Here is a 24892-nt window from a genome sequence, read left to right as displayed (position 1 = left end):
TTATGTTGTCTTCTGGTTCTATGTGCCCTATAGATATTAAGTATTGAAGCAACCACCAGTCAAAAATATTTGAGGGGATTGGAGTGTCGCAGGAGTTGAGCTGATAGAGGTGCTTGCCTAGCACGCACCCTATCTCCAGGCACTTCATAAACCAGGCATGATGGCATATGCCTGCAATTCTACCACAGAGCTCCTTTAATCTTCAAATTACTCAGAGGTGGAGGCAGAATCATATTCTCATCTACAGAGAGGTTTAGGCCAGTCAAGAATACAAAACTTTGTTTTGAAAAGAAAAGGAAAACAACAACAAAAAACAGTCATGTCTCTACAAAGCATGGAAACTATTTGCTCAACTAAACAGAAGTAAGCTAGACCTGGAAAAAGGAGGTCACTGGATTCCAAAGAAAGATTGGGGAATTGAATATTCAAGTCATCCTACCACAATCTTTTGTTTTGTTTTTTGTTTGTTTTTCAAGACAGTTTCTCTGTGGCTTTGGAGGCTGTCCTGGAACTAGCTCTTGTAGACCAGGCTGGTCTCAAAGTCACAGAGATCCGACTGCCTCTGCCTCCTGAGTGATGGGATTAAAGGCCTGCACCACCACCGTCTGTCCATCCTACCACAATCTTAATGTTTGTCTTATAGCAATCCCTACTAAAGTATATGGGAATTAAGCTAGTCTATTAAGGTGCCTTAACAAATGGGCAGTGTAGAATGACTGGACATGTTCTAAAGAAAGAAAAACTACAACTGGGCATTGTTTGGCACAGCATTATATATAATACAGGAATCATCTTTGAGGTTTTTGTTCATTTTTGTTTAAGACAGTGCCTTCACAATTGCCTAGATTGGCCTCAAATTTCCAATGTTCCCGCTTTAGTCTCCCAAGTGCCTGAAATCACAGGTGTGTGCCACCAGGCCTAAATTGGGTTGGTCTAAACTCATCAATTACAGATAATATAAAAACTAGTATAAGACAGCACAAACACCAGTGGTGGACTGGGTTCTCAAAATTAGCACAATATGCCATAATATGGAAAAACAACAATGTAATCACCAAATAAAACCAATCAAAGCAAACAAATTCTGTACAGGCTATATATTCACTGGAAAGGCATTTCCACTGCTTTGGAAACACCAGGCAAGGAATACTGCAAAAACCTGAAGCAAATGTTGTTCTTAACAGAAGCAGCATGATGTGTAGCATTTAGGAACAGCAGAAAGAGATGTGCTATCTTGGAAATCAAGCATGTGCCAAACTGTAAGGAAGGACGAAGTTCCTTCTAGATCCAGTCTGTGACAGGCTTTCCCCAGTCCACTCAAACAGTACACACAGCCCACCTAACTCATTAGAAAAATACAACTTACTCCATAAGTACCATTAAACCAGACATATACAGGGGGTAGGGTGGGTTGGGAAAGCTACAGGAATTTATGTTTCTGAACTGGGTTTTAAATTACTTGGATACAGTAAAAATGACAACAAAAATGTGAACTTCTGTGGAAAAATTAAGATGCATTTTTTTTTTCCTCAATGAGGGAGGATGCAGCAAAATCTTTTCTAGTAAGCCATCAATAAAATGGTCACATTAAATCATGAGAGTCAAATAAGAGGATAGGTTAGAGGGGAGGAGTTTTCTTATAACATCTTCTGCTCAGGGATTTAAGTTGAGAGTGTAGTGAGGAGGTACAATGCTTGTCTAGGGTACATTAGGCAACTATTGTCACTCCTCAGTGCTGCAAGCAAAAAATGTATGTAAGGAGAGCTATGACAAATTTCTACCTGATAATGATGCTGTAGGAGTGACTGAAGCAACAGGGATCTGAGGCATTGATGCACTGGAAAATGAGTTGTAATTAGCAGTGCTTGATCCACTGGCACTACTGCTGACTCCACTCACAATTGGAGGTGCTGTAGAAGTTACTGGAGACCCTTTTTCCCTTATATTTGGAGAATTCTCCCATGCCTTGCGGGCAGACTCCATCTGCAATAAAACAGATTTCTGTTAAAGCAAACAAAATAAAACACAAAGAAAAACCAAAAAGACCACACCTTCTACACCCAAGCATGTAGATTCTAAATAGTGTGTCAGATTGAGTTTTCAAGCTTTTTACTTGCTCTCTCGCCCAAAGGGTAGTTATTATTGTTAAACTTAAGTTATTGAAAAGTTTAAGAAATGCACACTGAACTATAGTTAAAGCACTTATCCAAAAACAAATCACCTCCCCCCAGTGTAGTACAGTGTGATTCCTCTATGGGAAACAAGTCAGAAGGGGCCTTATGAAGTACCTTTTCTCTCTCCATTCCTTCTTTTTAAACCAGTGTTTCTCAAATGCAGAGAGCAATATAACAGGACAAAACTTTAGACTAGTGTACTGTCTGCAGTCATGTACAAATGAGAACCTGTTTTACCCATATACTCTTCTCTTAAAAGACAGAATTAGATCTTCAAACTGGAGCACCATTGTTCACTAACTTTCAAATAACAATGGCACCCCATATGCAACTTATATTTTCCTGCCAGCTACATTTAAAAAAGTAAAAACAAAAAGGCAGTATTAATTTGGTGAAGAGTTAATTTAAAATAATATTATCTATAATTGAAATAATAATTGACATAAAAATACTAAAACATAGCCTTTTCTCTAATTTGTTTTCAGTTTTATTGTAGCACAGGTTGGCGTGAAACTCATTATGTATTGGAGGATGACTTTGAACTTTCATCTTTGAAGTCCTGAGATTTACATCCATTTTTTAAGCTTTTGGATACTGAAATTTCAGATGCAGTATATGTAAGGATTCAGTCATTATGCTGTCCTGCCCCTGTCACCTGGCAGAATGTACTCAGGCAGTACTCTGGTCAGCCCAGGTGCAAAGGACCCCTTTAAAAGAAAGACGCCCCCCACCCCCCAATACCTACTTAAGCTCTTTCCTGCTCTCTCTTTCCCTGGGGCAGACTGGACTTTTCCTGTCTCCCTGTCTCCCTCCCTCTCTCTCCCTGATGTCCTTCACCCCTCCCCCACCCTTTCTAATAAAACTTCCCACTAAGCTCTGTCTGCCTGGCATGCTTGTTCCCCACCTTGGTCACTCCTTCCTGCCATGGAATCTGCCATGGTTCCCCCCTTGTGCTTTATCCTAACAGTATCTACTTCATCTTCTCTTACAGCACACATCAACTTTTTGATCTTCATTAAAATCTGTTGAAAGCAACTGTAAAACAACATATCTTGTAGAGAACTTAAGTTTGTTGGCCACTGTAACAGTAACTTGACATTTTGGCACTGCAGTAATTTGGGGAAGAATACCATGCCTTTTCAGCTGTAGGCAATGGTATGGAATACAGTCCACATATATGTTTGGCTTAATTTCACTTCTTAAACAGCAGGAAATGGCCGGGCATTGGTGGCACAAGCCTTTAATCCCAGCACTCGGGAGGCAGAAGCAGGCCGATCTCTGTGAGTTCGAGGCCAGCCTCATCTACAGAGCTAGTTCTAGGACAGACTCCAAAGCCATTCAGAGAAATCATGTCTCGACCGCCGCCCTCCCCAAGGCAGGAAACAGTATATCTTTGGAAATGCAAGGATACTAAAAGTATTATTTTACATGCTGGTAATGATGCTATTTAAATTTTTTTCCAAGGAACTTTTTTTTTTTTAAGTAAAGAAATAACAGGTCAAGCTTATTTAATTTTACCTCTGTGTAACAGTTCTTGGAATGTTAAAAATGAGTGAAAAGCAAAGCTTAACAGATATTCTAAAGAATTAACAGCTGACTCAGAGTTAAGTATGAATGACATTACATTCATGTGGGAGGCCATAGTGACTCCGTTCCATATTGACTAAAGGCCTAGAGTTCAAACTTAATCTTGCTCCTCAAGGCCAATAACAGGATGTCTGACTTAGGGATGGTACTAGGTGCCTTGAGAATTAAGAAGGCAATTACACTAGTTTGTTCCTTGTATCACAGTAAGGAAGTCTTTTGCCCTCCCCTTTTGTTTTGGATATAAAAGGGCTTTCAGAAATTTGCAGCCGCTACAGTGTTCACTAAGAGCCCTCGACTCTATCTTCTGTCTTTTGTCTCTTTCTTCCTCAATCCTCACTCCCCATTTCAGGCACTTGGCCACTTGGTCCCAACACATTTGTTTATATGAAATCAATCAATATAAACGTAAGAATCATCTGAATTATAAAACAAGGTAACGAACCCAGATTGAGACAGTCCTCTGAGTGGAAAATCAGCACCAAAGGCCAAACAAGAACTGGTAGTAAACAGTGAAAATGGGGTACAACAGACATGGCACAGTATCACATGTTTATTAACACTCTTACAAAGAAGTGAAGTGATCGTGAGGTTGAGTAGAAAGAGTCTAGAAATGAAACTGTCCACATGACTTGAAATGACGTAGCTCCCAGCCTCCTACCCTGTGCTACATCAAAGACTCACTATAACCCAATCAGGAAAATATGCCTTAAGTGGCTAATACCATGCTCGCCAGGATTATGAACAAAAAAGGGCACTAATAAATTTTAAAATTCCATATTTTCTCCCACTAACTGACCTAAGGTGAATCAGAGACCTAAAATAATCAAGTAATTTTCTTATAAAAAAGAATTAACACAGGTCAAAAAATCATGAAAAATATCTAGAAAAACAAGGCAAATGCCTGGCTTAGTGCTACAGCATAGCCTGTAAACCTTGCTATCTAAGAAGATGGCAAAGTTAAAAAGGCCAGCCTGGGCTACTTAGCGAGACTATGACTAAATAATAAGTAAACAAACGGCTGGCATGTGGTGGTAAAGTGCTCGCCTCAAATGTGAGGTCCCAAGTTCAATCTTTAGTACTAAAACCTAAAACTTCCCAATTTTGCTTATCAAGTATGCTTATGTTGATAGCCTTTTCATAAATATTCCTGTACTCAATTTATACATAAGAAAAAAATGCATTCTTACCATAATTAGTACTTTGTAGAGTACAAATCACGAACTGTAACTCTATTTTAATGATAAAATTCACAAGCACAATAGACCTTGACATTGCCAAGCAGTGCTTAAAGCCAACATAATTTTAAGGTATAATTTGACAACACCCCAAAAAAGACTATAATGTGAACTTACGTCCCTTGTATGCAATGATTAAGGAGCCTTGGAGATGGACGCTGTACATACCTTGAAGGTGAGGCTGAAAGTAGTGGGAGGAACTGAAGTTAGGCTGGAGCTCTGTTGTATAGTCTCCCTCTTAGGGAGGGGAAGGGTGTTGGGCAGGGGCACCTGAAAAGGCAGGCGACATATCACAATCTAAGTGTGCTGCAAAAGCCCCATCAGTTACAGTGCTAATGTAGTCTAAGTGTGCTATATCTGATTACTTAAGTTACAGTGCTTATAGAAGCTGATAACTATGTTAAAGTTCTGAAGTGAAAAACTATCCACTTGGGTATGCACAAATTGTCAGGAATTAAAGTACATACTACTCAGGTAGTGCTCTTCATACTTAAATGTTGTATTTTAAATAAGTCTCGGGTGGTGTTTAATACTACTGATCCAAGAGCCATACTCTGCAATAAAGTTCCAAGTAGTACAACTTTCAGCATGTATGAGGACCAACAGGTTCTTATCCTGAATATTTAACCTACTAATGCAAAGGTACTAAACCCTCGTTCCTATAATATGATCGGCATCTTATAACACCTAGAATCAAGAACAAGAATAACCATTGAAGCCAAGTATGGAATTACACCCTTACCTCATCACATCATACAGTTCTATTGTGTAAGGAGAGGATTATAGCAAATATTGTTAGAAACTTTAGCTATTATCCACTATCCATATTTTCCATTTTACCTCACAGTCTCTAGATGCTGCAATTTTACTATGTCTAATGCTTTATGTTTGTTTTGATGATTCAGGAAAAAAATGTCTTGGGATCATTTCAAATTTTAAGAAAACCACTTTGAGATACTATGGACTATCTCTTATGGAGATCTGTCCAAAACATTCATTACTTAACAAAGATCCTTCAATAAACCTCAAAACTAGCTAAACTATAGAAATAAAAAACCTCTGTGGGACATTTAAAATACACAATTTTAATACTGACTTCTATACATGTTAAGATAATCATTTGAAAAGCCTATGCTGGGGCTAGAGAGATATGCTTACTGCTTTTACAGAGGACCCAGATTCAGTTCTTGGTGCCTCACAACAATACTGTTCCAGATTAACTAATATTTTTTGGGGGGCCTCTGGGGATTCCTGCAAGCAACGGTACACATAAACTCACTCAAGCTCATAAATATACACATAAACACACACACACACACACACACACACACACACACACACACACACACACACACCCACCCAAAAAACCAAAACAAACCTGTATTATTAAATCTCAACAGAAATAAACCTAAAATGTCTATTTTTAAAGACAAAAGTTCTACATTTCAAATGGATGCTTTCAACATACCAATCAAGAGATCTCAAAGGGCCTTATTATTTTCTCCATGGGAAACTGTTAGCACCAAATCCCTACCACACTTGGCCGACAGAAGCTACACTGAAGTCATCTAAACTGGATGTTCAATAGCCCTAACCTAAATTATGTTTTTGCTTTTATAACATTACTAATAATCAAATGTCTACTATTCATGTATACCCAAGACTGGGTTTCTTGCTCCACAGTAGCTGGCAGTGTACAAAGTCACATGCTAATTGGCCTTAGGAGCACAGAGACACTACTGAAGTGCTCATCTATTTTTCAATGACAAAATTTTAGAGGTTTAGAGAATGGTTATAAAATTCACATTTCTCCAACTATATTTCAGATCAGAGATGGGCAGAGAGCATCATATAGTTTCTTGAAATAGTGACCTTTCCCCACCTTGGTTTTTTGAGACAGGGTTTCTTCTGTGTAGCCCCGAAACTCTGTAGACGAGGCTGACCTCAAACTCACAAAAATCCACCTGCCTCTGTTTCCTGAGTGCAGGGATTAGAGGCATGCACCACCATAGCCCAACTGAAAAAGTGACACTTTACAAATACTTTCTTTTTTAATGAGAAAAGATGGCACAATTAAACTACACAAACAGCTCTTTGGAAGCTCCTCTCATAAAGGTCAAGAGAGGAGTGGTAGGTTCCAGGGTTTTGTGCATGAAGCAACCTTACAACTTCTAAAAACTGGACAGCTAATCAATCTCTCAATGTCAAATACAAATCATTCCTTTCTGTTCCTTTTCCTCAGCTATGTGGTGGAAGTGTTTTAAATCGACTATAATTTTAATTAACTGACCCCTAATGTAGCTCACCTTTCTAAAATTCCACATACTTGATTCTAGAGGGACGAATAGACAGCATGAGGGAAAAATATAAGACAAAAATCAAGATGTTTTTATACTGAAAATGATGAAATCTTTTTGAAGAAATTCAACTGTAGCCATAAAAGTATTTTTGGAAAGAACAATCAATATTTAAATATGATAGCTTTTGATTACAGAAGTTTATATTTAAAAGGGAGAGCAGATGACCAAATTTTTCCCTTATTTATTCTCAAAATCAAGGAACATACAAGACATTTTAAATGTCCAAAATTATACCGTGCATGTGACCACAGCTTGTTATTTAATATATTTAGACTATTTTTTCATCTGTAATGAACTAGACAAAATGATAAGACTGTGTTGACTTACAACATCCCATTGTAATCTGGCCACTGGTAAAATAGGGCCTAATTTGCCTTATGACTTAACATCAAACTTTAGAGAATTTAAGAAACTTTTGAATGTTTATGTACATATAGCTCAATGCTAGCAAAGCCAGGTCTATGTATTTAAATTTTAAAAGAAATGCTTGATTCTTTACAAATAGTTTCTTTTATTCAAATTCCCTTAATGGCTTCACTGCATCATTTAAAAAAAAAAGTCTCATTTGTGAACAAAGTTACCCCAACAAATAAATTAACTGTAGTATATAAGGGAAAACAAAAACATTTTTTTAACCAAACTAGATTAATAGGATGAGAGGACCCCCCCCCCACACACAAAAAAACCAAACCTTGGTCTTAGAAAGCTGTAACTTTTTGGAAGGGGGGGACGCGGGGGAGCCTAACTTTGATTTTGGTAGGCATATTTACTACAGTGCTCATAAGCACAAACTTACTATTAACTCATTCCCTGTAAAATATTGGTCATGGCGGTGTATATAAGACAAGATGATGTATTAGATGACAGCCAGGTTTCTATCCAAACCTGCCAAATCTGATTGATTACTTACATTATTAACCAAAGTATCCTCCATCTTTGCATTATTAGTAGCCACAGTGTTAGGCAGAGAAGAAGAAGGTGTAGTGTAGTCTGTTACAGACTCCTGTGGAGGGGGACCAAAAAAAAGTCCTTTAAAAGCTGAATCTATAGGTCATTATTTGACAGAATAGAGGTAAAGCTGATTTGGAAGGAAAGTGATCATAAAACTTTATGCCCTAAAATTTTAATCCACCAACTAATAGAAAGCTAATATAGCCTGGTACCTTCAAGGGACAGTATCTCAATTGTTGCTACTTAAATGTTTTCATAGCACTAGGTAAGAGGCTATCAACAGGACTAAATATTTCTGTGAGTTATCTTATTTATTACTATCAAGAATCTCTTCTCTGAAAAGGTAAAGTAGGACCGTTTTAGTTTCTATATACATGAAGAAAGAATTCAATTTAAAAAATTAATCTAAGAACATCATATCTTTGTTCCTTTTCAAATACTGTATGTCCTCAGATGAATACAAGTATCTGTTTCCATTCACTTTCTGTACTTGCCTTTACAGGCACATCCAGTTACAAACTGGGCCTGCAGATAGGGGATGCTCAAATCCTTTACATAAAATGATACAGTATCTTTATGCAAACCAGCATCCTCTCTACATTACTACCATGTAATACAATGAAATGGTCTGCCATTGGATGTAATAGTTTAAAGAAGACAAAACCCAAAACAAAACAAACAAGCAAAACTCCTTAACAACAATAGCAACAACAAATACCGCTATTTTTTGGGAGCTTCTTTTGGTTCAGATTTGAGTTCATGGATCCTGAACTCATAGAGACAAGGGAGATGACTGTATTTTAAAAGACATATATCCTCCATTCAATGTGAAAACCAAAAGCAAGTCAATACTTTTAGTGTTCAACCAAAGAAACAGTGAGTTGTTCCAAGTGTTTAACATTTTTAAATTTAGAATTAGAAGGGAAGAGAAAGCTATACACGAGACATCTTTGAAATGCTTACAAACTCAAGGGAAAGAATTCTGAATTATAGTTTTCTATTTAAGCCATTCAACAAAATACAGATAAACTTCTACAAAAATGTAACTTCTTGTAGAGACATTTATATCATAAGCATACTACAAAATAAAAGCTTGTTATAGAACAACCAGCATAATCCAATGCTCAGCATAAAAAGTACATTACTGATGTTCCTGCCACTCATTCTGTACCATTTTGTACACTACATACCTTTGCATCAGTGCCATATTCTGCAGATGACACTGAGATCATTGCCCCTATTTCAGCAGACATTTCTGAGACTGCTTTGGTTTCTTTTGATGTTCCAGGGTCTGTGCTTCTGACCACAGCTGGGCTGGGTTTCTCTTGTCCTTCGGGCTCTGCCTGCTGGGCATCTTTTACTTTTCTATTTTTTAACGATCGTTCCTTTCCAATAGGACCAGGTTTATGTTCTTTGTTTTCTACCAGACTCAAATCTGGAAGCTAAAGTCAATGTTTATAACAAAATACATTATAATGAAAGATTTATTAAAAATTAAATTCAATTTTCAAACAATTTTCTTTGTCCATTTCAGAATTACATCTCCCTTACGAATAGTACTCACTTTCTGAGCTTTGATGGGCCCTGCCCGTGGCTGTTTCTGACGCTGCTCTTTAGGTTCAGGAACTTTGTCGGTTGGTTTTTCTGAAAGCACAGGAACCACCTCATTTTCATTCCCGTTTGAAGCTGGAGCACCAAACTGAATTGTGTCAATTCCAATCTCAACACCAGCCTCTTGACCATTTCTTGTTCCCTAATAAAATAATGTTTTAACATTTGGTATATCACAGGAAACAAAGTTCAGACTTGACTGAAGTATGTATGCAATGTCACATATTAAAAAAATGATAGAAGCTGGTTTAAAGTGACTACATATTAACTGAGATTAGGATAAGACTTCAGTTTAAGTGTTCAAAGTCCTAGCTTTGTGATCATGAGAAAAATCAAGAAAAATCTCAAGTTATTTCATCATTCCAACACATGTCAAAGGTATACATGGTAAAGATAGACAGTAATTATAGTATCTACAATTTATGGGAAGTCTGCTTTGAGAGTAACAAAAATAAAATACCTAACAAAGCACTATGTGAATGGTGAAGTGGTATACACACTCATGGCATCAAGTCACTAATTAAAAAAGCTAATTTTATAAACACATTCTTTGTGCTAGGCAATATCATTTGGATTCTCTGGGATAAAATGAAGGACCAAAAGGCTGGATAGAAGACATTAAGAAAAGCTAAGACACAATGAAGTGAATGGCCACTTTAGAATGGCAGAGGAAATTCTAGAGGAAGAACTACCAATAGAAAGTGTCTCAGAAAAACCGAGAAGAGCTAGTGTAAAAGTTAACAGCACAAAAGGTGAGTGAGGCAGGAGCACAACAGGTGAACAGTGATAGAAGACAGCAATGCAGGAGGCTAGATGCATGAAGCACTTACAGCAACTTATAAATTGCTACTTCAGATTTTTGATATTACTGAACTTAGTGTGGCTGATTATACTATGCCTGTCAAATGACCTTTCTTCACTAAAGTAACCTTTAAGTCTAGAAGAAAACTGATAAGTTAGAATAAAATTTTATTTTAGTCAATGTTGAAATTTTAGTTAAGTATGCTTCAGTCAGTATTAAAAGACAATGATAGATACAGCAATTTACAACCGAAAATGACTAATGATGTAGAAAATAATTACAACCTCATATGTAGCTGAATGAATAGAAAATGACTGACAATCACTATTCAAGAATGTCAATTTTAAGAATACTCTCTCTATATATATGTATGAAGCAACAGTAACTTTCATTCTCTAAGCTAACCAAAGGGCTAACCAGCAGGGCCTGAGAGAGGACTCATTCTTCTTGTGCAGACTGACTCATATTTGGTTCCCAGTGCCCAGGTCAGTTGGCTCAAAGCTGCCTGGCACTACAGCTCCACTGTAGTGGATGCTTCTGGCCTCTTTGGGTACCCACCCCTGGGCATGCGCACACATGTGCGCATACACATACACACACACACTCACACCCTTAAAAAACAAAACAAAATAAAAACTATGGGGCTGGGGAAATAGTCCCATTATTAAAGTACTTGTCATATAATCATCAGCATCTAATCTTGATCACAGTATCCAAGTAGAAAGTCACATTATAACTGGGGTGTACTTGAAATCCCAGCAATGGAGAGGTGGAGAGGCAGATCCCCAGGTTTCAGGGTCAGCCAGTTTAGTTCAATCGGCCTCACATTCTGGTCAGAGACAGTGGCTCAAAATACAATGTTGACTTTTCCCAAAGGATAACATTTTAAGATGCACACACCTACACATGCATACTCAAACAAAACATAATGGAAAGAGACCAAGGTATTGTCTGAAATGCCAATTTTGCTAATTTAAAAATTTCAAGGTAAAAGAATAGCATCCTCTCCAAAAGCACTTTTCAGTGGGAAATTGCAAGGAACATGATGATGATGAAGAACAAAATGTGGGAGATAAACAGGATACTACCATAGATGCAGAATGGCTGAAAGAGAATTTCTGCAGCCAAGAAACAAAACAAATTTTCCATACTGTCCCCTTTCATATCAATGTGAATAAAAAATGCCAATACTAACAAGAGATATTTTATTTTTGGTTGGGAGCCTAACCTTTAATGGCTGAGCCATCTCTCCAGTCCTAACAAAGAGATATTAAAGGGAAGCTCTTAACATAGGAAAAACAGTGACTCTTGAGGCCTACACTCCAGGCCTGTTATGTTAGAAAACTGGAAAGGTATGTAGGGTAAGGAGAAGACTTTTGTAAGAGAAACCCAAACTCAAACCAATATATCCTATTTATTTCCCCATTTTTCTGCACCTTTCGTCCCCCACAGTGTAACTGTGATCACATCTCACAACAGGACACATTATTAGGAGGGAATACAAGACAGTTGTTTTGTTCTCCAATTATCATAGTATACTACAACTAAGGCTAGTTATCAGATGATGCCTATGTGTACACCACGGCATTTCTGTCCCAAAAGAGACATTCTGACTAAAATTCTACATAGCACATGACTGTACCCTGAAGTACTCTCTAGTCACTTCATTTTCTCTTAATTTTAATCTAACAGGTTTTCATGCCAGCATCACCAGTGGCTCCTCTAGCATTCTCAGCACATGTACCACCACTTGCTCTATCAGCAGTATTTGACACATTTGATCCACCCCCTCTTTTTAAAACCCATCTTTTTCGTGGCTTTCCAGATGCTTCCCTACTCAGTCGGCATGTATATCTCCCACATTTCTCTGAGCTGGGAAGCCTCACTTATTTTTGATTTTTCCTATTTTCTATCTTCATAATTTTATTTCATCCAACTTCATTGCTTTGAATGCTACTGATATGTTATATGACTTTCCAAATAAAATCCTCGAATCACACTCTTCTGATTTACACAGACTCTTAGAGCCAACTAAATCGACATTACCACTTAAATCTATGTTTATCCATGTGTGGGTAGAAATGTACACCTGAGTACCAGTGTCCATGGATGCCAGAGACATAAATCAGATCTCCCTAGAACTGGAGTTCCAGGTAACTATGATCCATCTGATGTGAGTGCTGGGAGTCAAACTTGGGTCCTCTGCAAGAGCAGTATGCACTCTTAACCCATGTGCCTAGGTGATAATATCTTGGATGTAGCTATATGAATTTATTCTCATCACTAATCCTGATCCATTTGTAGATACTCATTTTAAACTAATGAGAATTTTTTCCCTTCTTCCTGCATACACCAATAGTCTGGGGTTAATAGCTCTCCTTTCCCTGACATTCTACATTTATCACGTAAACTCACTGACCTTTAGTATCATTTCTCTGGTTTATCAGTTGACTACTGTCATATTAACTCCCCTGCTGCCCTCTTACCCCTACACGGTTCTTAACAGAACAATCTATAGTCTTACCCTGCCACTCCTTTGTATCCATGACACCCTCCAATGGTTTTTACAAAGACTCCCGAACTCTGTTCTTCCTTAGTTTACTCCAGCCAATGGACTTCTCTGATTACTATGAATACACCAGATTTGCTTTTCCCTCATTGCTTTCATAACCACTATTCCCTAAACGGGGAATTGACTTTTTTTCCCCTCAGATATTTGAATAGCCCACTCTCTGCACCTTCTCCAAATCTTTATTCAAATGTCACTCAAGTAGGATCTCTTGGCCACTTTAAACCACCTCCACATACTTTGGGAAAATCCTTGTCTATTCTCTTCATTAATGAGAATTATTGCTGCTTTATCCTTACATGATAATGGAAGCCCCATGAGGACAGCGTCTTTGAGGACACCGTCTTTCAATTTTATCTTCAGTGCTAGTTTTGTTTACTCAGGAGGAGAATGGCCAACACATCAAAAGTACTTGCTAAGCATTCATTCACTGGATGACCACTGACAAAGACATCACTTAACCAATACTGTACATATGTGAGAAATGACAGAATAGTAACCTGTAAATTGTTTGTAATTATATATGAATGAGGAAAGCCTGGAAAATAGTCAGTGTATTATGTTCTATACGACAAAGTCTTTCCTAGATATCAGAATTAAAATGCTTAACTTTTATCTATCACTTGGGTACCTGACAGAAATGTACTCAAAACCCAACTCAGACCTAATAGATCAGAAATTCTGGGCATGAACTGTTTCAATGGCTCTCCTACATTAGTAATGAGATACAATGAAGTTTGAGAAATTATTTAAAAAATTGTCACTAACTCCACCAACATCAGTAAGTATATTCTTATTTTTACCTCTGATGAAGTTGCTGATCCAAATGATGTCAAGGGCTTATTCCATGCACTGACTGAAGGTGGCTGTGGTGGACTAATAGGTCCCACTAAAAGAAAGCAAGAAAAATATGATCATTAAAATTTAGACGTTCAAGTCTGATACATTCAACCCTTAGTTGCAATGGCAGCCTGACAATAAAGCAATTCACTTACATCACAGGTTTCTTTCACCCTTCTGAGACAGAATTTCTCTGTGTACCCCTGGCTGTCCTGGAACTAGCTCTGTAGACCAATCTAGCCTTGAATTCAGACCCGTCTGTCTCTTGAGTGCTGGTATTAAAGGTGTGTACCACATCAAGTTAACAGATTCATTTTTTAAAAATAATTTTTGTTTTATATATATTGGTGTTTGCCTGCAAATATGGGGGAATCAGAGCACCAGGAAGGGGAGTTACAGACAGCTGTGAGCTGCCATGTGGGTGCTGGGAATTGAACCCTGGTTTTCTGGAAGAGCATCCAGTACTCTTGACCACTGAGCCATCTCTTCAGTCCCAAGCTAACAGATTCTTAAATGCCAAAATAAATAAGCCCCATTCAAGGTTTTTTTATACACATGTATTATCACTCTGTATCCATAAAATACCTGCCGCTCTACCCTTTTTATTCTATGGCATCCTTCTATTTTATCTTAAATGGTTTTCTTTCTTTCCTATGTTTATACATTCTTTAGACTCCACATGAGAAACGTGTTAGCTTTATTTTTTAACCTTCTAATACCCTCTTCTTGTTGGTAGATCTTTTCTTTCTCCCATGTAGCTCCCCTTGATTCTCACTGGGTGCAAACCCTCCCACCCCCAATCAATCTAGAGTGGAGATGAAAAACACAAAATACTTGTTCTTGTGAATCTGGCTTATTTTGTTTAACATATTGATCCCCACTTCATTTCTCTGCAAATGACGTAATTCATTCTTCTTTATGGCTGAATAAAATTCCACTGTGTTATACTAGAACTTCTTTACTAATTTATCTGTTAATAGGCATCTGGACTGATTACTTATATTGGCTATTGTGAATAGTCAAATACCACGTATTGAGCATTTCTACTGACTTAAATCCCTTCAGATATATACCCAGGAATGAAAGAGATGGATCCTATGTCAATCCTATTTTTATTTTTTATAGAATCTGCACACTGATTTTCATGTTGGCCGGGCTAATTTACCAGTTGTATATAAGGTTTCTGTTTTTCTCAACTGGCATTTGTTAGTTTTCCTGATAACCATTCTAACTAGGGTGATATGCAACCTCAATTAAAAAAAAAAAAGGCATGTTGTTCTTAACTCTGCTTATTTTAGGAAGCATTTCAAGAAAGGAACTAAGAAACAATTGCTACTACCAACCGCTTCCTACTAGGAAAAACGAGATGGCTAGATGGAAAAAAAAAAAAGCTTAATTGAATTTTTAAAATAAAACAGAAAACAAATGTCAATATTACCCTATATTTTCCTACCCCATACTTTTCTGTTGCATACTTACACTTTTTAGAGATGTCATTCAGCACAGCTGGAGCAGCTACTTTGTTATCCCATAATTCAGCTGTTAGTGAACCATGTGACTGTGGAGCCTGGATGGATTTTCCTGTGGCTACATAATCTGTGCCATTAGATGTTTGAGCTGAAGGTAATCTAATTGAGGGTGGTGGCTGTTTTGAAGATGATGTTGGTGGTGGAAGTGGACTCTGGACTGGTTTGTGGGTCTGAGTCTGAGTCTGTGCTGGTGGGGCTGGGGCTGGGGCTGGGGCTGGGGCAGTGGTTGTAGTCGAGGCTGGGGCAAGTGGAACTGAGGCAGCTGGGGCTGGCACTGGGGCTGGGGTTGGGGCAGTTGGTGTTGAAATAGTTGGCCCAGCTGGGGCTGAGACTACTGGGGTTGGAGAAGAAACTGAGGCTGGTGCTAGGGCTGAAGCAAGGATAGGAATGGAAGCTGAGGTAAGAATGGGGACTGAGGCTGTAGCTGATGCTGAGGCAAGGATAGGAGTCGGGGCTGGAACTGAGACTTGGGGAGAGGAAGAGGCTGTGAGTGCGGATGAAGTAGACACTGGAACAGGAGTTGAGGCTGAGGCTGGCACTGGAGCTGGGCTTGAAGTTAGAACTTGAGCTGGGGCAGAGGCTGGAACTAGAGCAGTGGCTGATGCCAGAACAGGAACTGGAGCTGGAGCTGGGGCAGTGGCTGGAACTGAAGCTGCTGGGGGTGGTAAAACTGCAGCCGAGGAGGACACAGGAGCTGGAGCTGAGGCTGGAGCTTGTGCCTGCTGAGTCCCTGTGGCTTGTTTTTTGGCAAATCTTGGAGGGAGTTTAGAAGCCTGACTTCTTCCTTTTTCATTTACATTTTTTTTGTTCCACACCTTAAAGAAATTGACAAAATCATTTTCATTTTTTTTGTCAATAATATGTCCAAAGAAACAATGCACACAAGTACTTTCTACTTCCTGTATTTCCAGAACTTCCTACTGCTAACTTAGCTATTTCAATTTTCCAAACTGGACACTGCCAGGGTACTATTGAGAGTTAAAACTACAAGAAGTCAAGATGATAAAAAGACACATATTTTTATATATAGGCTTACCCCCCACCTGATTGAAATATTTAAAAAAATTTGAAGTGAATTTGACCTCCCCCACCCGTCTCCTAAAAAAGACAGTAAGTCACATCTGGATCAGTGCACTCCACTCATCCAATTTCCAAGATGATTTAAAACAATATGAATTCTACCATGGAACAAATTAGTAGCACACAAGATGATCTGTTTTAAAGTAAATGACAAGCTATAGTATTATCTTATTTTAAATTTACCCAAATTTTGGTTTAGAGTTCCCAGGTGTGAAGATAAACCTTACCCAACATTTTAGCTAAATACAAATGACTGTAAGAGTAGACAGTAACCCTGACTACTTTCTAACATGCTCTGAAGAACAGCATATAAACTAGTAACAAAATGATGAGCTTTAAACCTGTACTACTTGTTCTTCCTTCTTGCGGCGTTCCTCATCCTGTAACCGCTTTTGCTGTTTTTTAGACACCACTTCAGTAAAGCCATCATCATTCAAATTTGACTGGGGGTCTTCAATCACAGTAACTTCAGGATGATCATCAATAATAACAACACCTGCAGGCATGAAAAAAGATTTCAAACAATTTTAGAATATAAATTATACTGTAAGATGGCCAACAATGAACTACCAAATTTCAAAGCTATTTCACTTCAATGAAAAAGTTTCACAACAAGATTAAAAAATAAAGGCCTAAAATTGCATTCTTTTTTGAAACAGGGTATCATGTGGCCCAAACTTGTACAGCTGAAGCTGGCCCTAAACTCCAGATCATCTTGCCTCTACCTATCACATGCTGAGATTACAGGTATGTGGCACCATTCCCAGAACTTTTTCTTCCTTAAAATGTATAACACACAGACACAGACACAGACACACACACACACACACACACACAGACACACACAGACACACACAGACACAGACACACACACACACACACACACACAGACACACACACACACAGACACACACAGACACACAGACACACACACACACACACACACAGACACACACACACACACACACACACACACACACACACACACACACACACACACACACACACACACACACACGGTTAATTCATTTAAAAACAAAGAGATCTTAGTCTTCTCAGCTCTATATAATGCTCTAAGTAGTAGTGATTTACTCCATATACATCTCAACATTCTAAGTGGTAATTAATATTTTTGTCTCTTAAAGGATAAAAATAAGTTTATTTGGAAATAGAAAATTCCATGTATTTTCAACTAATGATTATTTTGGCTAGTTATTATACCCTATATATAGACAGTATAGCAAATCTAAACCCGTTATATAATAATGCTTCAAAATGAGAAAAGATGTAACTTCTATAGGAATTTACAGAGAACCTGAAATTATGGCAATTAAATTTTATGTTCAGACCAAGGAGAAATGAAAAAACAATATTAAAACTGACTGTTGTGGGCGTCACATTATTTCATATTGCTGAAGAGAGCTCATCACAATTCTTTTAGTGTTGTTTTGAGACAAAGTCTCATTGTATCGGCCAGGCTAGCCTAGAACTTACTATGTAACCTGGAACTCTTGAATTTCCCGTCTCACCTGTTAGCATTACAGGTATGTGCCACCAACTTATCTAACATAATCCTAAATTCACCCCAACTTTTCACTAAATGGGGCTTGAATTATCACAGCCAATTGTGGGCCAAAAATTGAAGTGAAATAGTGTAAAAATCCATACCTCCTAAGTTTTAAATTCCTTATGTTTTCATAGTATCTGCTTAAATTTACAAAGAAATAAATAAAAGAATCTGTAACATACTTGCATAATTGTTGAGATCAAACTGTGATAGAGCATCTACTTTCTCTTTTGTCTTTTTAGGACCTGGTTTGGTGTCTTCTCTCTTTTTTCCAGTAGCATCCTTAGGATTCTTTTGTCCAGCACCATTAGGTGCTCCTTCTTGATGGTGTGCAGAATTACCATTGACAGGGTCGACACCGGCTGTGCCTGAGGACTGGTCATCAAATGGCCTATAGAAAACATTGAGATGATTTTCATGTACTCCAACAACAGAAAAATGCTCTTCCTGGCAGTTTGTAAAGTTATACCTAAGACACATCAGCACTAAGAAAGAGCGAGTCTGTCTCAGCAGCCCCTGAAGGTAGAATCTTACTAAAACAGAGGATCCCAATACAGCAGACCAGATCTTTCAATTTCTTCCCAATAATTAAACTCTAGAATTATAACTAATCCCAGGAGGTTGTGTCCATTCGCCCAATATTTTATAAATGAGCTGACATGAATATAGAAAAAAAAAATCTGCCATCCTACCACAGATCTCCTAAAGTGGGCAGCATACGAAGATAGGACTTTAAAATAGCACTCTAAATGTTTATACTATTCAGCATATATACACCTTAAAGTTCTAGATACTGATGTAAACATGTTAAAAAACACCTGTAATAAGAAAACTCACTCCATAAGCCAAATACATTTCTAGTTTTTGTTTCTTGACAATTCTCAGGCTTATTTTTAAAGAAATTCCAAGATGAAAACATAACATAAAAAGGGGCTTACTGATTAATTTTCAGTCTATATCGTTTCTCAAGATAAAGGTTACTAAATGCCTGGCATAATCCCCAACACTTGAAAAATTTATTATTTCTTCTAAATGGGCCCTTCCAAATTCTACTGCAACTACAACTATCCACTGGTATTTCTACAAGTTTAAAGCTGCTGTTATCTCAAAACTCAGATAAAATTTTTAAGTATTATTTGAAATTCAAATAGTTCATTCTAGTCAAATTATTTTGGCTTTTGTTTTTGTTGTCCTCATCAAATTTACACTGAGATGAGCAGGTACTCTGAAAACATACTTGGTCCATTACTCTAGCATTTTAATTAGAAACAGTAAGTACAAGCAACTAAAGAACTGCAATTAGTGCAATTCTACTATACTGAATTTCAAAGCAATGTTTTTGAGATTCATTTTTATGTATACAGGTGTTTTGCCTGCATGTATGTCTGCACATGTGTGTACTGCCCAAGGAAGCCAGAAGAGGGAGTTGGACCCCCCCAGACCTGAAACCAATATTAACATCATAACAATCATTTTCATATTTTAAAAGGCAACATTAGCATAGTTTATTAAAATTTCCTTTCCTTTTTTTTTTTTTTTGAAAGAAGAATCTCTTATCTTCCAGATAGTCAATCAGCTGTGTAGTCAAGGATGACCTTCAACTTGTGACCCCCCATCTCTACCTTGCCAAATGTTGTATGCACTACCATGTCTGGTTTCATGTAGTACTAGGTAAACACTTCTACCAACTAAGCTGCTATTATACCCTTGGTCCTGAAAATTCTGAACCCTGGTGGATAGGCAGGGATTTGCTTTCTGGGTCTCTCTAGTTGGATTATTTACTACAAAGTTTATAACTCCAGAAAGGAAGGTAATTTATGATGACAACTCAATAAGGACTTTTGAGCAAACAGCACAGAGTGAACATATTCAAGTCTTAATACACCTTGAGAAATGAAGAAAAAAGGAGAGCTACTCATTAGTATCAAGAGCACTTAATAAACGAAGAGACTGTACGTTCCCACCTGGCTGTACTAAAAATGTATTCCCAAGACAACCCTTTACAAGATATGACTGAGTACCCGAAGATGGCTCACACGCTGAATCTGTCAAGCACCTTGACTTTTACCTTCTATAAAGGCACAAATTTTACATCTAAACATAGTACTCACCCTCTCTTTCCACTTTTGGAAGGTGGGCCATTTCTTCTTTCATTCCTAGGACCTGAAAAATTCCTTCCTGATTTTGGTGGGCCATTGTTGCCACGGCGATTCTGTCGATCAACCCCAGGTCTCTGACTAGAAAAACTTCTCTTTGCTATCTCCCTTTTTGGAGGTAAAACGTTCTCTCCAGCCTTTACCACTGTTTGCGAACTCACATCAGCATTTTTCTTCTCATCCCTCTCACGCCTCTCATTAAAATCACTACTTTCAGAAGCTGTTTCCCATTCTTCATTTGCCTGATCTGAAGAGTTCTGATTAGACAAATCTGGTGTCTTATTTCCAGAAACATCCCCAGGGGGATTAACTGGTTCTTGAACGACATTATTAACTGTGCCATTTGTAGTTACCAACACCTCACCAGTTTTTGAAGCAGCCTCTCTCTCTCTTAGCCTTCTAAATCGAGGAGGCTTATCCTGCCTTGGCGGTCGGGTAGGACGTTGCCTTCGGGGCCTCTCCCTAGCTGGGTCAAATTTTCGCTCAAATTTTGGAGGACGTCTATCTGCGGGTATAGGCATAAACTGCTCATGTCTTCTTGGTGGCTCTCCGTCTTCAGGTTTAGGAGGTTCTGCTTGCCTTGGATTCCATTGATTGTCCCGATAAGCAGGTCTTCTTAAGGTGGCAGGACGTGATGGTCGGCTACCAGGATCCCTTCCACCTCGTCTGAATGTTCCTCCTCTACCTCTCCTTGTAGGCTCCCCTTTAGGAAGGAAACCTGGTTTAGATTTATCTTCATCTCTTATATAAGGTTTTTCTAATGGCCTATTATCTATTCGGACATGATTTTCAGGCTTAAAAGATTGGGGCTTCATAGGTTTTTTGTTTTCAGCACGTTCCTCTCTTTTGGGAAATTTGCCTTTGCTTAAACTATCCTTGTCACTTGCACTTTCATGAACTTCACTGTCTGTGTCAGTCTCTGAACCCCTCTGTCGCCTTCTTTTGGGAACAACCTCAAAATCTGAACTCTCACTTCGTGTTTCACTTTCTTCTCGTTGTCTAAGAGGTCCTGAAGGCCCATGTTCCGTTCTTGGTTTACTGTCTCTATACTGAGGATAATCACGAGTGTGCCCTCTACCACCTCTGCCACGACCCCCGTAAGAGCCTCTGTAGCTTCGACCTCTGGAGTAATATTCCCCCCTGCCCCTGCCTCTGTATCCTTGGTCCGGAAACCAATCTCTGTCTCTAGCGTCTTTCCAGTAGGTCCTAGGAGGTAAGGGGGATTCTTTTTTAACTGGTGGTCTAGAATCTGGTCGCAGTCGCTCTACCCCAACATCTTTGCTGATGACTTTCTCAGGCTGCTTTTCTTCTTTGACTGTTGGTGCTGCAATACTTTGTTGATTTCCAGTTTTAACCGCAGGCTCTACCTGGACACTAGGCACAGGTTCCAAAGGCTTCTCATTATCTTGAGATGGCTTCTGAGCCGAAGCTGAAGTTTCTGTTGATGGTAGTTTCTCTGGTTCTGGCTGAACTGGTGGTGGAACCAATGGCTGTGGCTGAACTGGTGCTGGAGGTGGTAGAGGAGGAGGAAGATCTTTCTTTTCTGTTTTTTCTGTTTTGACAACTCTTTCAGTGACCTTCTCAGCCTTCTCACCTTCTTTCTCCTTCCTCTGCTCCCGCTCCTCTTTCATATCTCTAAGTACAGGTTTTTTAATGGGACCTGACCGTCTCACAGGCCTATCGTTACCTTCTTCTCTTCTGTTGGAGCTTGGTCTTGGACCCCAACGAGTTTCTGATTTAGATTTGTATATTTTCTCTGGTTTAGGTCCTTCAGAAGATCGCAGAAAGCTGTCTTTTCTTGGCTTCTCCTCTGGCTTTTCCACAGTTTCTTTAGAATCAATACATCTGCTGGTAACCTTAGTAATGCTGACTGAGGGCTCGCTTCTTTGTTCATCTGCCTTTTGAGTATGGTTAGATCCGTGGGAAACACTTCGTTTCCGGGCTGGTTGACTTTCTAGTGCCGATATCCGCTCTTCTGGAGGAGTAGGTAAGCTCTTTTGATCAATTACTTCAAAACAAGCAGACTGGTTATTTGTATCAGCACGGAGAGGTCTTACATCTTCCACTGATTTGCTTAAATATTTGTGTCCTTCTGTTTCTGCTGAGTCTCTAGCAACATCTGTCTTTGAATGAGTCTCCAGATGACTATGTTCAACAGGATAAGCAGCAGTAATTTGCTCATGGTCCAAAGCAGGTTCAGTTCTGTGATGATAAGAATTCAAAGGTATAACCAAAAAAGCAATCTTTCTTGCATGTACATATATCCCACCCCCACAACATTAGTCCCACAATCTCCCATATTTAAATTATAAAGAATAAAATATAAAACAATGAACCCTAACCATAAACAGCACTGCTATTCCCAAATGAAAAGTTTAGCAAAGAGGAGAACACACAATTGAATGAATAAATATATGATACACAGACAATACTAGTCAGTGACAAATAAGATATTGTTAAATACTATAACATAGATAAAAGTTTCAGCTAGTAGCAAAGACACCAACTGTGTGATTCCTCTTAAAGGGTGCATGTAAAGTCATCAAACTCATTCAAGTAGAATACAGAATGAGGTTTAGTAGAGGGCTCAAGGTAGTCTGAAATGTGGAGATGCTGTTCTAATAATGGGGTCAAGTTTCACTCATGCAATATGAAGTTCTCTCTATAGTTCTGCTATAAAATGCTGTAATTGCCTTGTACAGTTATCTGATGGATGTTAAAACCTGCACTAAAAAACAACAAAAAAATGCTTAGACCATGTAGATGTGAACTTCTGATGCACCAAGACAAATAATTTTCTAACTAATATATAAGAGCAAGCCTATTCCAGATAATTATGAATAATTATAACATAAATTTTAAAATACATCCCAATAAAAGAAACCCCAATACTCTGGCAATAGATTACATTAGAGTTCACCACCAAAGGCCTTAACTTGTGGTCTTACATAATTTCTCTAAGGACTGAAAATGTCTACTATTTTTCACCACTATAGGAATTTTATCATCCTATTGGCCAGACTGTATAAGGCAGCACACTTCTTTTTTTTTTTTTTTTAATAAATGTACTGTAAAGAGTTGTTTTAAAACATCTACTACTAAGTCTAAGCACCCAATTCAGTCCAAAGAACTTGTTTACAACTAACTTTTCCTTGTTGTTTAAAAAACATACAAAAGGAGAAAATATGTCCAAAGATAAAATGAATCACATTAATAGGACATCAGACCCATGGCTTAGTCCTCAATCAGAATATCTTTAGAAATAAAATTTTAGTGAGTGAGTGTGTGTGCGGTGAGTGTACTTGAGCATGATGATAGAGAAAGGAAGAGCTTGTGTCATGCATGGTACATCTGTGGAAATCAGAAGACAATTTTTTTGCAGTTGGTTCTCTACCATATATGGGTTCCAAGCATGAAACACTGGTCATTAAGTTTAATGGCAAGCACCTTTGTCCCTGAGCAATATTGTTGGCCCCCAAAATGATCTTCAGAGATAGTAGAAAGTTTTGTCCTTAAGCACAATATTCTAATAATCCTTTAATCATTTAAGTAATTTATTACCTTGCATCCCTCGGTTCTTCAGCTGACTTGGGAGTAGCTGCCTGCTGAGGCTCAGCATGATAGGGATCTGACCCCCACATCATTCGAGGTTCAGAAAGGGAAATTCCATGATCTCTTGCAGATCGAGCTATATGCTCAAATGACTCTGAACTATTTGGTGACCCTTCCATCTGGTCCCTTCTGATTAGTGGCTTAGGAGGAATCATTCCTGTAAGGAAAAATTCACAAACACAAAAGAGAATTATGTAAAGTGAAAGAAACAAAACCATGATAAAAACAGACTGACTGCTGTTTAAAACTGTTTAGTAACACAAAACCAAGGGGGGGGGGCACAACATACAATAGGAGTCCACTTTAAAAGAAAAAATTATATATGTTAAGAACAGCTAACAGAAAAAGAGAGACCAGAATCACACCGTAAAGACAAGTTTTGGGAGAAAATTACTTCCTACAGCATATTTCCTTTATTCTAGTTGCTCAATAGCCTATTAAAATATGTAACTCACCATTACAATACTGTAGATTTATTTATTTATTTATCAGGTAAGATCTAAAAGCAAGCAAATAAACACACAAACTGTTCAAGACAGCCCTGATACATTTTGGTCCTGAGATTAAGGGCATCTGCTACCACGCTTTAAATCAGATATAATATGCAATTAGCTTTTTAATCACCAATAATTGTCCACAATATATTAATATCATCATCATTATTTTAAGTAGATCTCAAAAGGGCTAACTTACTTTTTGGCTAACCTACAAAGAAATTCAAGTGTTAAAATGGTAGATGGAGGAACTCAAAAGGAATGGATACTTGTGTAAAGATAAAATTCAAATGCTGAAATATCTGGCAGAGTGAGAATACTAATA

General features: G+C 38.2%; 1 protein-coding gene across 11 annotated transcripts in view; it reads right to left on the bottom strand.

Annotated features, from left to right (window-relative positions):
- The window catches only part of Prrc2c (proline rich coiled-coil 2C), a 72467-nt gene that overhangs the window by 10024 nt on the left and 37551 nt on the right, over positions 1 to 24892 (bottom strand). For 10 of the 11 annotated variants that reach the window (XM_027417207.2, XM_027417201.2, XM_027417211.2 and 7 more), the window contains exons 15-25: positions 24023 to 24230; positions 20417 to 22663; positions 18488 to 18696; positions 17080 to 17234; positions 15609 to 16473; positions 14093 to 14178; positions 9872 to 10060; positions 9498 to 9749; positions 8267 to 8359; positions 5165 to 5266; positions 1782 to 1983 (exon numbers count right to left, since the gene is read on the bottom strand). In XM_027417207.2, coding sequence (XP_027273008.1) covers positions 1782 to 1983; positions 5165 to 5266; positions 8267 to 8359; positions 9498 to 9749; positions 9872 to 10060; positions 14093 to 14178; positions 15609 to 16473; positions 17080 to 17234; positions 18488 to 18696; positions 20417 to 22663; positions 24023 to 24230 — 4608 coding nt within the window. The remainder of the gene's footprint in view (positions 1 to 1781; positions 1984 to 5164; positions 5267 to 8266; positions 8360 to 9497; positions 9750 to 9871; positions 10061 to 14092; positions 14179 to 15608; positions 16474 to 17079; positions 17235 to 18487; positions 18697 to 20416; positions 22664 to 24022; positions 24231 to 24892) is intronic. The other variant, XM_027417206.2, reaches the window with a different exon arrangement.

This window comes from Cricetulus griseus, chromosome 5 (assembly GCF_003668045.3).
Source record: "Cricetulus griseus strain 17A/GY chromosome 5, alternate assembly CriGri-PICRH-1.0, whole genome shotgun sequence".
In the NCBI taxonomy this organism is placed as follows: Eukaryota; Metazoa; Chordata; class Mammalia; order Rodentia; family Cricetidae; genus Cricetulus; species Cricetulus griseus.
Note: the sequence above shows the minus strand (reverse complement) of the source record. Positions and strands in the feature narration are given on the sequence as shown.